The sequence below is a fragment of the Mus caroli genome, unplaced genomic scaffold (assembly GCF_978045245.1).
Source record: "Mus caroli unplaced genomic scaffold, Mus_caroli_1 scaffold_20, whole genome shotgun sequence".
Lineage (NCBI taxonomy): Eukaryota > Metazoa > Chordata > Mammalia > Rodentia > Muridae > Mus > Mus caroli.
In genome coordinates, this window is record NW_028227275.1 from 57,756,486 (window position 1) to 57,768,815 (window position 12,330).

Genomic DNA, 12,330 nt, shown 5'->3' on the forward strand with positions numbered 1-12,330 from the left:
TTTCTCCTTTATCCTGACCTCTCACACACTTGACAAAATACTCTACAACTGAACTACATCCTCACCCTCTGCTTCTCTCTGAGGAGAACACCCGTGACTGAGTGAACATGTATGGATTGTCAGGATCTTGGCAAGATCCTTAACTTCATCAGATGTTGAAGTTGACTGAATCCTCTGACCATGAGCTACAAGAGAATTCTTCCCTCTTGAACTTGCCCGTATCAGGACATTTAATAGAAGTCACAGGAAAGCTATTAATGAACACACTTCAGACAGACAGATTCCACCAAATAATCTGATCTGGGTTCGTGATCATGTCACTTCAGGTGGGACAAAGCCACCTTCCAGGTGTGGATGGAGTTGTGAGCAACTGCTCTGTCTTTTGGGATCCTGTTATGATCTGACAAAGTAAGTCCCCCTTAGTCACTAGATCTGCCCAAACTTATTGAGGGGGCTTCTCTGTCTAAGCAGAAGGTTGGAGGGCTGCTGAGGGTGCTATGCTATGAGAAGGGGCTGGACCAGCCATCTACATGTCGTGCCTGGCTACAGGTAGTTCAGAAAAAGTTCCAGAAGTGGGGTGTTCACAGGCTGGACCAGGCACTTGCCTTTCAGGAACCACTGGGGACTGGGAAGCTGATGAAAGCTTAAATAGGTTGGGGCAGGGCAGCAGGAGAGAGGAGTCAGTGTGGTGTTTACAGAAGGGTGCAGCTCTGGGAGCTGATAGCCCATCTTAGCAGCTGCTGCCTACGGGGACTATAGGGCGGGTAACGGAGGCCATTAAGCTTCTCCATCCCAGGGCAGCTCAGCAGACAGGCACGCTGGTTGGAGAAGGTGTCAAAGGAGAATTTGCCGTGGTACCTGCCCATCCCACTCGATCCTGTGGGCAGCATAGGACATAGGGTTAGGCCTTCAGTGGACAGTTGAGAAGATATCACACAGACCTAGCTCTGACAGGGAGGCTATCTAAGCTTCTGTTTCCCCAGTGGGTTAAATAAAGAACTGTGTGCAAAATGCTGAGCCCTGAGCCAGCCCCAGCAGCAGCTAACCGGGTGTTGGTGCAGAGTAAGCAGACAGTGACTGGTGGTTTATATTCTGAACCCAGGCTGCTGGGGGGTGGGAGGTAGGGGTGGGGGATGGATCCCAGCTCTGTCCTGAATAGCAGTGCACCTTGAGTAAGTGACTTTGCCTCTGTCTTCTGTGATGGTGGCACCCTCCTTCTAGGGCTGTGCTACAAATTAAGCGAATCTTCAGACTCAGCAGAGTTCCCACTGTCTAGGAAGGGACAAGGATCCAGCCAGGAGAGTTCTGGGGAATGGTTTGGGTAAAGTAGGGGGCCATAAGCTGGGATTCCTGGGGTGAAAGAGGCCAGGGGGTTGTGGAGTCAACCAGATGAATGCTGTGAATGAAAGAAAGCCCAAAGGATTCAGTCCTGGGGACAAGAGCCTTGGCCGTCGGTGACATGTTAGGACCAAGCTCAGTGGCTGCCACAGCAGACAGAACTGAGGGAGAGATGGGAGCAGGTCCTCTAGACAGACCAAGAGGAACCAGGCTCATCTGTCACTCATTCCACCACTGAAAGTTACTGGGTGGAGGGAACAGGACAGCCTTTCAGTAATGAGGTGGGCTCAGAGGGAAAGTGGTTGCCAAGGTCACCTCTGTCTGTGGGGCTTGCATCTCCACATTCCAGGCATCCTGGAAGTGGAAGTCCCCAGGCCTATGTTCACGGGGACATGGGAAGGTTGAAGAGGCAAGTATGCAGCCCCATCATTAGAAAAGACCCACGGCTATGTGGGGGATGGGCAGCTGAGGACAAGTGTTGCTTGATGAAAATCAGGGTGCTCAGTGGCTGGCAGCCACAGGTGGGCTTTCTTTTTTTTTTTTTGGTTTTTCGAGACAGGGTTTCTCTGTGTAGCCCTGGCTGTCCTGGAACTCACTTTGTAGACCAGGCTGGCCTCGAACTCAGAAATCCGCCTGCCTCTGCCTCCCGAGTGCTGGGATTAAAGGCGTGCGCCACCACGCCCGATAGGTGGGCTTTCTTAAACTCACCAAACAACCTCTTTGGTCCTCACCCACCACAGACTGTAGGGAGGTGGGAGAGAGGCAGGCTAGTTGGACACTGTCAGTGGGGAGGGGCTTATGCTCCCACCTGCTGCACTGGGCACTGAGAGTGGGGCGCATCTTCTGCAGTTAATGTGGTCAGGTAGCAGGATGGGGATGCAGGTAGGGGGGTAGGGGGTCAGCCCAGAAGGGCAGAGCCCTGCTGCTACCTACCCACTCCTCCAAAAGGAAGGCTGGACAGGGTCATGTACATGAAGCCATCGTTCCCACAGAAGCCCCCGCTGCTGGTCCGGGCCAACACCTGTTTGACGACCTGGGAGATAAAAGATGCAAAGCACTCCTGGGTGGACCTTGTTTCAGTGAGGGCCAAGGGGGGTCTGGTAGGATAGATTCCTGGACCCCGACGCTGGGAACATGTTCCCTGTGTGTCTGCCTGTGAGCAGCCCTGGCAGGATGTTGGGACATAGTCCTAACATAGTCTGAGGCTAGAGGCAGGCAGAGGGAAAGCATAGTAAGTCAGGTACTAGGTGGTCATGGAGGCTTCCCAGGGGAGGGGGATGAGCGGGCTGCTGAGTCTTATTATAACTGAGACATTTCTTCAAGAAAGAAAGGAGAGGCCGGGCGGTGGTAGTGCACACCTTTAATCCCAGCAGTGGGAGGCAGAGGCAGGCAGATTTCTGAGTTCGAGGCCAGCCTGGTCTACTGGGTGAGTTCCAGGACAGCCAGGACTACACAGAGAAACCCTGTCTCGAAAAACCAAAAAAAGCCGGGCGTTGGTGGCGCACGCCTTTAATCCCAGCACTCGGGAGGCAGAGGCAGGCGGATTTCTGAGTTCGAGGCCAGCCTGGTCTACAGAGTGAGTTCCAGGACAGCCAGGGCTACACAGAGAAACCCTGTCTCGAAAAACCAAAAAAAAAAAAAAAAAGAAAAACCAAAAAAAGAAAGAAAGAAAGAAAGAAGAGAGAGAGAGAGAGAGAGAGAGAGAGAGAGAGAGAGAAGTGAACGCCTTTGTGGAGCGAGTTTGGGTCAATAAGGTCAAGTTTGGACTTATCAGCCTGACAATGTCCTCAGGAGTTAAAGGTTGTCATCAGCTACATAGGGAATTCAACACACCAACCTAATCTACAAGAACCTGCCTCAGAAAACAAAGCAAACTACACCACACACACACACACACACACACACACACACACACACACACACACACACTGTCTAGATAAATGGCTCTGGGGGAAATCCTCTGCCCCCTGGAGTTGGGACCATAACTGCAGTAGCCTAAGGATTAGCATCCTTCAATTGAAGATGTGCAGCATCTACCACCTCCCTAGAGGTCAGCTAGATGCTTGCCCCAACACTCAGGAAGTGGTGTGACAGCTCCCAGCAGAGACACTGACAGACAAGGCCTTGCCCAAGTGATTACTAATCTCCCTGGCCATGAGCAGCTCTCTGGCACTCTGAGGCAGCCTTTATATCTAGGGCTATCTTTCTAGAAACCCTATACCTTTTATTGAATTGAGAGGAACCAAGAAACTGGGCTGTTGCAAAGATCTGGCTGCACAGGCTGAAGCCCAGTGGGATCAAAAGCACAGGCTGCATGGAGGGAGAGGGATGGGTGCAGGGCCAGCAGTGGTGATATTTGAAGTCCTTTCCTGGTTCTTTGCAACACCCCAGTTTCTTGGTTCCTCTCAATTCAATAAAAGACATAGGGTTTCCAGAGAGATTGACCTGGAGGTAAAAGCTACCTGTGAGCCAGAGAGCTCCTTGTGGCCAGCAAGATGTCCTGGTTCCTGAGGTTCCTGGGTTCCTGGCCCTGTGTCAGGCCCTTCATGGGATACACAGGAAATCTATTGCCTTTGTGGCTTTCCCATAAATGTATTCTCAAATAAAAAGTGTATTTGCAACACCAGTGTTGAGGGTGTGGGGGTGTTGGCAGAGCTTTCTTAGCGTGCTCCTGAAACCAGGTATGGTGTGAACCTGTGTTATCACCCTACTATGAGTGTGAAAGCAAGAGAATCATGAGTTTGAAGCTATCTCAACTACAAGTGGGTATGAGGCCTGAGCTATATAAGACCTCATCTTAAAAAAAAGCGGCACGGGGGGGGGGGGAATACTTGGTTCAGCCAGGGGTGGTACCCAGGAAAACCAGTATGGTCTGAATTGCATATGGGAGGGGACCTCAGTGCCTCCTAAGAGGGAGGACAAGTACAGAGCCTAAGAAGCCACCATGCCTGAAATTCTGTGATTATGCTGTGCTCTCTGTTGTCTCCTATCCCATAGCCCACTTCTGGAAACCGCACCCACCTCTGCGTTGTTGGAATAGGCATACAGCGCTAGCGGCTTCTCCCGCTGGTTCATGAATTCGATGGCTTCATCCAGGCTTCTCACAGTCACCAGGGGCAGGATGGGCCCAAAGATCTCCTCCTGCATCACGGCCTCTGTCTCCTGCACGTCCACTAACACTGTGGGAGCTGCAATACAAGAGGCAACCTAGCCTTACCCCTAGGTGAAATCATGCCTAGAAAGAGGGGCTCCGATGAGGACATAGCCTGCACACAGGTAAGTCCAGGGTCTGACTTCTTAGGACCTCAGGCTTGGGGTCTGCAGTCTCACGGAACAGCAAAAGCTAGAACAGAGGTGTAAGCCACACTCTGAACTTCTAGAGTGAGGTCACAGCTCACTGGGTCCTGGGCTTTTTTTGAGGACCCACATTGATAGGGGCACTGTGGCATTGGATACCTAAAGCTGTGTGCTCAGGCCAACTTCCAGAGGTACGGAGAGGATTCAGACATAGGCTGAGACCTGCAGTCCAGCATGGGCTCCTCTGACTTAGGAAGGCCTTAGCCTAGGTTAGAGGGAAACTCACCAATGTAGCGCTCTCCCTCATCACTCTGGCCACCGATGGCCACACGGCCACAGCCCAGCAATCCCTGGAGCCTCTTGAAATGCTTCTGGTTGATGATTCTGCCCAGGTTGGGGGAGGTCTGGGGGTTGTCTCCATAGAAACGTGTGATGGCATTCTGCAGGGCAGGCACCAACCGCTCCTGCATCTCCTGGCTACACAGGACATAATCGGGGGCCACACAGGTCTGGCCGGCATTAAAGTAGCGGAACCAGGCCACACGGTTGGCCACTGTCTGGGGGTCGCAGTTGTCATCCACATAGCAGGGGTTCTTACCCCCCAGCTCCAGGGTGATGGGTGTCAGGTGTTTGGCAGCAGCAGCCATGACGATCTTGCCTACCCGAGGACTTCCTGAGAACATGGTCAAGAGGCACCTGGTCAACTAGCATTACCTTTGGCCTCCTCTGTCCACAGAGACCTTTCTCAACCCAAGTTCTGGGCTGTTCTACCTACCTCCTAGAGTCTGCCTCCATCCTGACACCCAGAAGCCAATCTCCAAGATTCTCAGAGGGCCTGGAGAGCCACCCTCAGGGACACCTCCACCTCCTGATTCATCCTTTCCCCGGCCTATGGCCTTACCCACAATGCTTTTGCACTGTATTATCTGCTATCCCCCTACCCCAGGTCCTGGACAGGGCTCTCCTTACCTGTGAAGAAGATATAGTCAAATTTGTGTTTCAGCAGTTGCCCAGTTTCCTCGGGTCCTCCCAACATCACAGCAAAGCAGCTCTACAAGGCAGGAAGACAGCTCAGGAGGCAGACTCGGGGTAGGAGGACCTCCCCACTGGCCAGGACAGGGGTGTGGGGGTGCCAGCTGCTTGGCAGGCAAAGCCATGCTCACCTGGTCCAGATACTGGGGTAGCAGCTCTGCCAGCACCTTCTCTGTGTTCTTGCTAATTTCTGATGGCTTCAGCACCACACAGTTTCCTGCCAGGAGTCAGTGGGGAAGTAGTGAGGGGAGGCTGGTGCTTGCGCCCTTCTTGGACCTCTGGAAGCCTTCTGTGGGAAGACTAGGAGGGCTCAGAACCCCACTCACCTGCAGCAATGGCCCCCACTAAAGGTATGATCATCAAGTTCACAGGATAATTCCAGGGTGCAATGATAAGCACCAGGCCAAAGGGCTCTTTCCGGATGAAGGCTGAGCTCAGCTTGGTGAGCTAGGATGCAGAATCATAGACAGGTGTCAGATGAGTAAGAGCCCCCCTAACACACACACACACACACACACACACACACACACACACACACACACACACACACACCAGTGCCTGGGTGATGGAGTCCCCACATGAGAAGGCTGGCTTACTTTGGACTCAAGGGCAGGAATGTGCACAGGAATGCTACCCCACTTTTGCCTTCACTCACCATCCCTCAGCCAACAGGACTCACCAAGTTGGTGGACACAGGCTCGTCCTTCATCCAGGTCTGCAGGTTCTTGAGGGCCAGATCCACCTCATTCTGGCACAGGATGATCTCACTCATGTCTGACTCGAAGCCTGACTGTGGGGTAAGGAAGTCAGGTTCAAGGCTGGGCTGGGCCTACCGTTTGGATAGGGCTTGGGACAGTTCCCTTGAGCATGTATATAACACAGTGTAAGAGAAGCACGGTGCTCCCATGGGGACTGCTATTCTGACCTGTCACTGCCTGGTCTTGTAACTTTAGGTAAGTGACTTAACCCAAGTGCCACAGTTTCCCTATTTGTTACCCAAGAACAGCCATGAAGCTGGCTCTCAAGGGAAGGGGGTGCATGTGTGTTCCCTGAGTTAATACTGCACTCTGCAGGAGGCAGGGAAGAAATACACAGGACAGTTTGGGCACACAGCCCATCACCTTGCCGCGCATGACTCTCCTTAGGGACTCCTGATCTCAGAAAGGATATGGCTAGCCCGGGAGTGATAGAACAGCACCTCTGTGTGTCCAAGGATACATGCCCCACCCCCAGCCCTCACAGCACCTTGCCCAGGTCTCCATCCAGGGCCTCATGAAGCTGCTTGCTATTGTCCTGCAGGAAGCGGCCCAGGCTCTGCAGTTGTTCAGCCCTGAACTTAGCCGTCTTTGTCTTCCCTGTGTTGAAGGCCTCCTTCAGCTTCTGTAGCTTTTCCTCAAAAGGGTCCGTCCTGAAATATGGGCAGTTAACTGAGTGGTTGAGACTGTCACCGTCATTAAGACACACTCTAATCACCCATGGTCCGTGCCGCCTCTAGAAGCTTGTGGTCTTCCATGGGTGGCTTCTCTGCAGTGACCTCGCAGGTTGGGCACTGCAGCGGTGCTGGGTGCTTCTGGATGCTGGTGGACATGGAGCTTGTCTTGTTCTCGGTGTGTTTTGTATATTTGGTTGTTTTTTTGAGACAAGGTCTCGCGTAGTTCACGCTGGCCTCCGAAGTGTTTGTTATATTGCTAGAAGTGACCTGGGAAATCCTGATCATCCTGTCTCTACTTCCCACACAGCTGAAAAGAAAAGTATAAGCCAAGCCCCAAGACTCATCTTATAGCTGTTGCTGTCCGTATGCCCGTGTGCAATGAGTGCCTCTGTCCGTGTGTCTTTATGTGTCTGAACGAGCACCTGTATTCTGAGTCTGTGGATCAGTGTGTGTGTGTGTGTGTGTGTGTGTGTGTGTGCGTCCATGTGCACAGGTGTGCAGGTGTGCATGTGTGTGGGTGTGGGGGATGAGTGGGTGTGGGTGTGGACCTGTACCCTTGTTTAGCTTTTGTGTTGACCTGAATGAATGCAGGTGTGAGCTCTGCATCTGTGTCGTTGGGAGCTGCCCATGCTGGGACCTGGTCATGGCCCTTGGAGGGAGCAGAGGAATAGTATCCCTACTGTGTGCCCTTCAGGCCCTGTTCTCATCAGCATCTGTATCTTCCCCTGGGCTTCAGCAGTCCATCACCTTCTTCGCTGAAACCCAGACACACACCCTTGTGTACAGCATCCCCTATGGATAGAGTTCATCTAATGCCAGCAGAGGCTTGTGAACAGAGCTCTTGAAATAGCACTCCCTGTGAACAGAGTTTAAATCAGGACAGTGCCCCACAGTGGACAGCTACAAGACAGTACCCTTTGGAGTAGAGCTCCTGTAGGGACAGTGGGTCTCTGCCGCTCAGTCTCCTCATCCTTACACACAATGGATGACAGTATCTGCCAGGCTTAAACATCACATCTCTCCAGTAATCTGTCTTCTCAGGACGCTGCCCTCTGTGGACAGAACTCTCAGGACAGGGCCCCTGTTGACAGAACTCTCAGGTCAGGGAACCCTGTGCACAGAACAGTCAGGACAGGACCCCCTGTTGGCAGGACTCTCAGGACAGCGCCCCCTGTGGACAGTACTCTTAGGACAGAGCCTGTTCTTAAGAACAAGAGGCTAAATTGAGCAGCCACTGCAGGCTCTCAGGGGCTGTCCCAGCTGAGGAATGTGGGGAGACAGGAGAGTTCAGGCTTGCCTTCCTCCCCGTGACAGACAGACAGCAGCTGATTTCCCAACTGAGGCCTCCACATTTAGGTCCCCCTCCCCTGGGGCCTGCAGGACTCTCCCTGAGCAGACTCACCTCCTGTCAGGCCTGAATGGGGAACACAGGCCCTCGTTCCTTACAGTCAGACCTGGAGGAGTTCCCACCTAGACCCCTAGCCAGGAAGACCAGGGGCTATTCCCTGCAGGGACTCCCTGGAGGACCTGGGCCTGGCTCGGGCTACTTGGTTCCCTAGTCCCTGGACAACTGGAACAATTGGCCTAAACTGTATGCCCTAGAGCTCCTTCTGGGGTGCCATGTCACCATGTCACCAGCCCTCACAGTGCCCCTGCCCAGGCTCCATGAGCTCCTGGTCACATTGCCTGTGGTTCTAACAGTGTCCATCTTTCCTACTGCCTCCCTGGGACTGAAGCTGAGGTGTAGTAAGGTCCCTGGGGCTCCTTAATGTGGGGCAGCCTACTCTACTCTGCTCTGTTATAATCTGTAGGGTTACTGCTGTGCACGCTGACTGTCACTGACTGACATGTCAGCTACATAGCACGAGTCTGTAATTATACAGGATCAGCAGCATAGGCATCTCTGGAGGCAGGCCAGAGAGCTGTCATGCAGGCTCTAACTGTAGTGAAGACACAGGAAGCACTGCAAAGGCTTCGGGGTGCAGAGTGTGAGAAATGGGGTGTAGCAGGGACACTTGTCTTGATGGGACCTGCTTCACGGGGAGCTGGGGTGGATTCTGTGCACACCACAGGCAACGGGGAACAAGGCTGGGAGGAAAAGCGACGTTTACTCTTCCTGCGTGGGATAACAGTGCCCGGCAGTTACTGTTACCCCACTGTAAGGATGAGGACACCAAGGCTCCAAGAGACCAGCTGATTTGTCCTACTCACAGTGGCTGCTGGCCAATAGGCCTCAAGGACCCCATAGATCTCTTCTCTCACCAACATCATGGTCATGTGCCTATGTGCAGTCCATGGTGTATGTAAATGTATGTGAGCTCATGTGTATGTACAAGTGCATGTGTGGGGGCTGCAGGGTAAAGCTGAATGCTTTCTCCAATGGTCTGCTCTGTTTACTGAGGGAGGGTCTCCTACTGCCCCACAGCTCACGTATTTGGCTGGGTTCGTTAGGCAGTCAGTCTCAGCGGTCCACGCCCTTTGTCTGACGTTTGAGCAGTGGATTAACATGTGGGCTCTTTTCTTCTTTTGTTTTTTTTTTTGGGGGGGGGCTTAGAGGTTTGTTGTTGTTGTTGGGTTTTTGTTTGTTTTTTTTTTTTTTTGAGACAGGGTTTCTCTGTGTAGCCCTGGGTGTCCTGGAAGTCACTTTGTAGACCAGGCTGGCCTTGAACTCAGAAATCTGCCTGCCCCTGCCTCCCGAGTGCTGGGATTAAAGGCATGGGCCACCACTTCCCCGGCTACTCGGCTTTTTCTTGAGTGTAGATCTGAACTTTGGCCTTCATACTTGTGTGGCAAGGTCTTTACCCACGGAATCATCTCTTCAGCCTCACATGCACGCGTGTGTACATGTGTTTGTGTGTGTGTGCGCACATGCACGCGCACGTGCGTGCGTGTGTGTGTGTGTGTGTGTGTGTGTGTGTGTGTGTGTGTGTGTATTTAGAGACAGGTCTCACTATGCAGCCTTAGCTACCTGGTATTCTCCAGTAACCTTGAACTTGTAGCAATCCTCCTATCTCTGCTCCTATGTGCTAGGATCACACCATTTATCATTAACACCTTTCAGACGCTTCAAGGTTTTCTACAATAAGAATGTAACACTTCAAGCTGGAGAGATGGCTCAGCAGTTAAGAGCACTGACTGCTCTTCCAGAGGTCCTGAGTTCAATTCCCAGCAACCATATGGTGGCTCACAACCATCTGTAGTGGGATCCGGTGCCTCTTCTGGTGTGTCTGAAAACAGCTACAGTGTACTCATATAAATAAAATAAATGCATCTTAAAAAAAAAAAGTGACACTTCCTGTCGGTAAGCTGTCTCAGTAAGTGACCACGAAACCTGATGACCTGAGTTTGAACCTCCACATCACAGTCAAAGGAGAGAACAACCCACATAGGCTGGGCTCTGATCTCCACCCTCTACAGGCATTCCACAGCACTTGCGCGTTCTTGCTGCTGCACACACACACACACACACACACACACACACTAAATGTAAAAAATGTCACAGTTCTGGAAACACAGGAACATGCCCACACTCCCCCAAACCCAGCGCGCTCTCTCTCTCTCTCTCTCTCTCTCTCTCTCTCTCTCTCTCTCTCTCTCTCTCTCTCTCTCTCTCTCTCCCCTTGAGATAGAATCTTATGTGAATAGCCTGGGCTGGCCTCCAACTTGATATGCATCCAGGGATAACCTTGAACCCAATCCTCCTGCCTCCATTTCCTCCCAAGTTCTGGAATGGCTAGCTTGTGTCAGTATGATCCATTTATGCAGTGCTAGGTGCTACGGTAATTTTTTACCCCAATAAGCCCATATAAGAAACCACACAACCCAGTTATTATATTTATAAGCTATATGCCTAGATTGGGCAGATCTATCACTATACTAATCTATTCCCCAGCTATGAGACCCCTTGCTATTTGCAGCTTTGCCAGGCCCCATGGATCTGCTCCATCTTCCTTTCACCTCCTCTCTCTCCCTCTCTCTCACCCTCTCCCTCCCTCCTGCTTTCTCCTCTCCCTCTGAGACCTCCAAACCCACCTTTCCCTTCCACTGCCCAATCATTGGCTGTAGCCTTTTTTTGACCAGTCAGAATGGGGAGAAGGCCCTGTGACATCACCTGAGTGATCTACTGCAACCCCTCTTGAGGAAGCAGAGCTAACACCACGTACTAACAGCACCGGGGCAACCCACAGCAGCGTCTTCTTGCATACTAGGCTAGCAGTCTGTGCTAAGATGCACCCCCAGCCTCATTTTTTTGTTTGTTTGTTTGTTTGGTTGGTTGGTTGGTTTTTCGAGACAGGGTTTCTCTGTATAGCCCTGGCTGTCCTGGAACTCACTCTGTATACCAGGCTGGCCTCGAACTCAGAAATCTGCCTGCCTCTGCCTCCCAAGTGCTGGGATTAAAGGCGTGTGCCACCATGCCCATCTTTGTTTGCTTTTCTGATACAGAATTTAATACATAACTGAATTCTTGAGTCCAGGATCCTCCTGCCTCAGTTTCTAGAATGCTGGGATTACAGGTTTGTGCTACTCTGCCCCACTCTGAACTGTGGCTTTTTAAACTTGAAACCAGAAACTCAGCTCTGGGCTGGTCTCCCTTTCTTTTTAACAACCTGGTCACAGTTCAACCAGGTCCCCATATACCCACAAAGCTGCCTTGTGTCATCTGGAACTCCACCAGGACAGACAGGGCTTACCCCTACCCCCAGCAAGCTGGGTGCTTCCTGGAACCTATCTTCTCACAGGGTTGTGAAGCTCAGAAGAACAAGGAAGATCAAGACCACCCCCCCTCCCCCTGGCCCCACCTCTGCCATGAGCCTCCTGGTCTACCTATCACTCTGAAGTTCTAGGCTCCTTAGTGGCTCAACCCCTGGGCTCTTGGCCCTTCCCCTGACCTATGACCTCCCCGTCCGATTTCTGTCAGCCATTGGCCCTGCTCTCTGGTCCTAAGGCTCCTCTCAGAAGGTGTACCTACCCCTGGTCTGCTCGTGGGTGTTTGCCTTTGGTGGACATTCTGGCTCCAGATGTACAGCTCCTCTCCTATCCCGCTGGCTCCTGCTCTGCCTCTGCCTCTGCCAATCACTCTAAGTGTCCTTGGACCACACTCCTACACCCACACCTAATGGCATGGTGATTCTGTCCTCGCAGGGCAGCTGCTTTGAAACCTCACGCCCTTCCTCTGCCAACTCTTCCCTGACTCCACTGAAGAGAACTGGATTGACAGGATGGGCAGGCTT

General features: G+C 52.3%; 1 protein-coding gene across 1 annotated transcript; it reads right to left on the reverse strand.

Moving 5' to 3' along the window:
• Positions 1 to 692: 692 nt before the first annotated feature.
• Positions 693 to 12,106, reverse strand: LOC147000204 (aldehyde dehydrogenase family 3 member B3). The gene is made up of 10 exons (XM_085833826.1): positions 12,069 to 12,106; positions 6,913 to 7,075; positions 6,347 to 6,457; positions 5,994 to 6,114; positions 5,799 to 5,884; positions 5,605 to 5,686; positions 4,922 to 5,308; positions 4,360 to 4,526; positions 2,272 to 2,371; positions 693 to 877 (listed from the first exon to the last, which is right to left on the reverse strand). The coding sequence occupies exons 1-10, from the start codon at positions 12,104 to 12,106 to the stop codon at positions 693 to 695; spliced, it is 1,440 nt and encodes a 479-aa protein (XP_085689952.1).
• Between the last annotated feature and the right edge of the window lie 224 nt (positions 12,107 to 12,330).

Coding starts and splice junctions, on each gene's coding strand:
- LOC147000204 (XM_085833826.1), bottom strand. CDS start 12,106: ATGTCCACCAAAGGCAAACACCCACGAGCAGACCAGGG. Junction 7,076..12,068: donor CACCCACGAGCAGACCAGGG/GTAGGTACACCT, acceptor CCCATATTTCAG/GACGGACCCTTTTGAGGAAA. Junction 878..2,271: donor CCTTCCTTTTGGAGGAGTGG/GTAGGTAGCAGC, acceptor TGCTGCCCACAG/GATCGAGTGGGATGGGCAGG.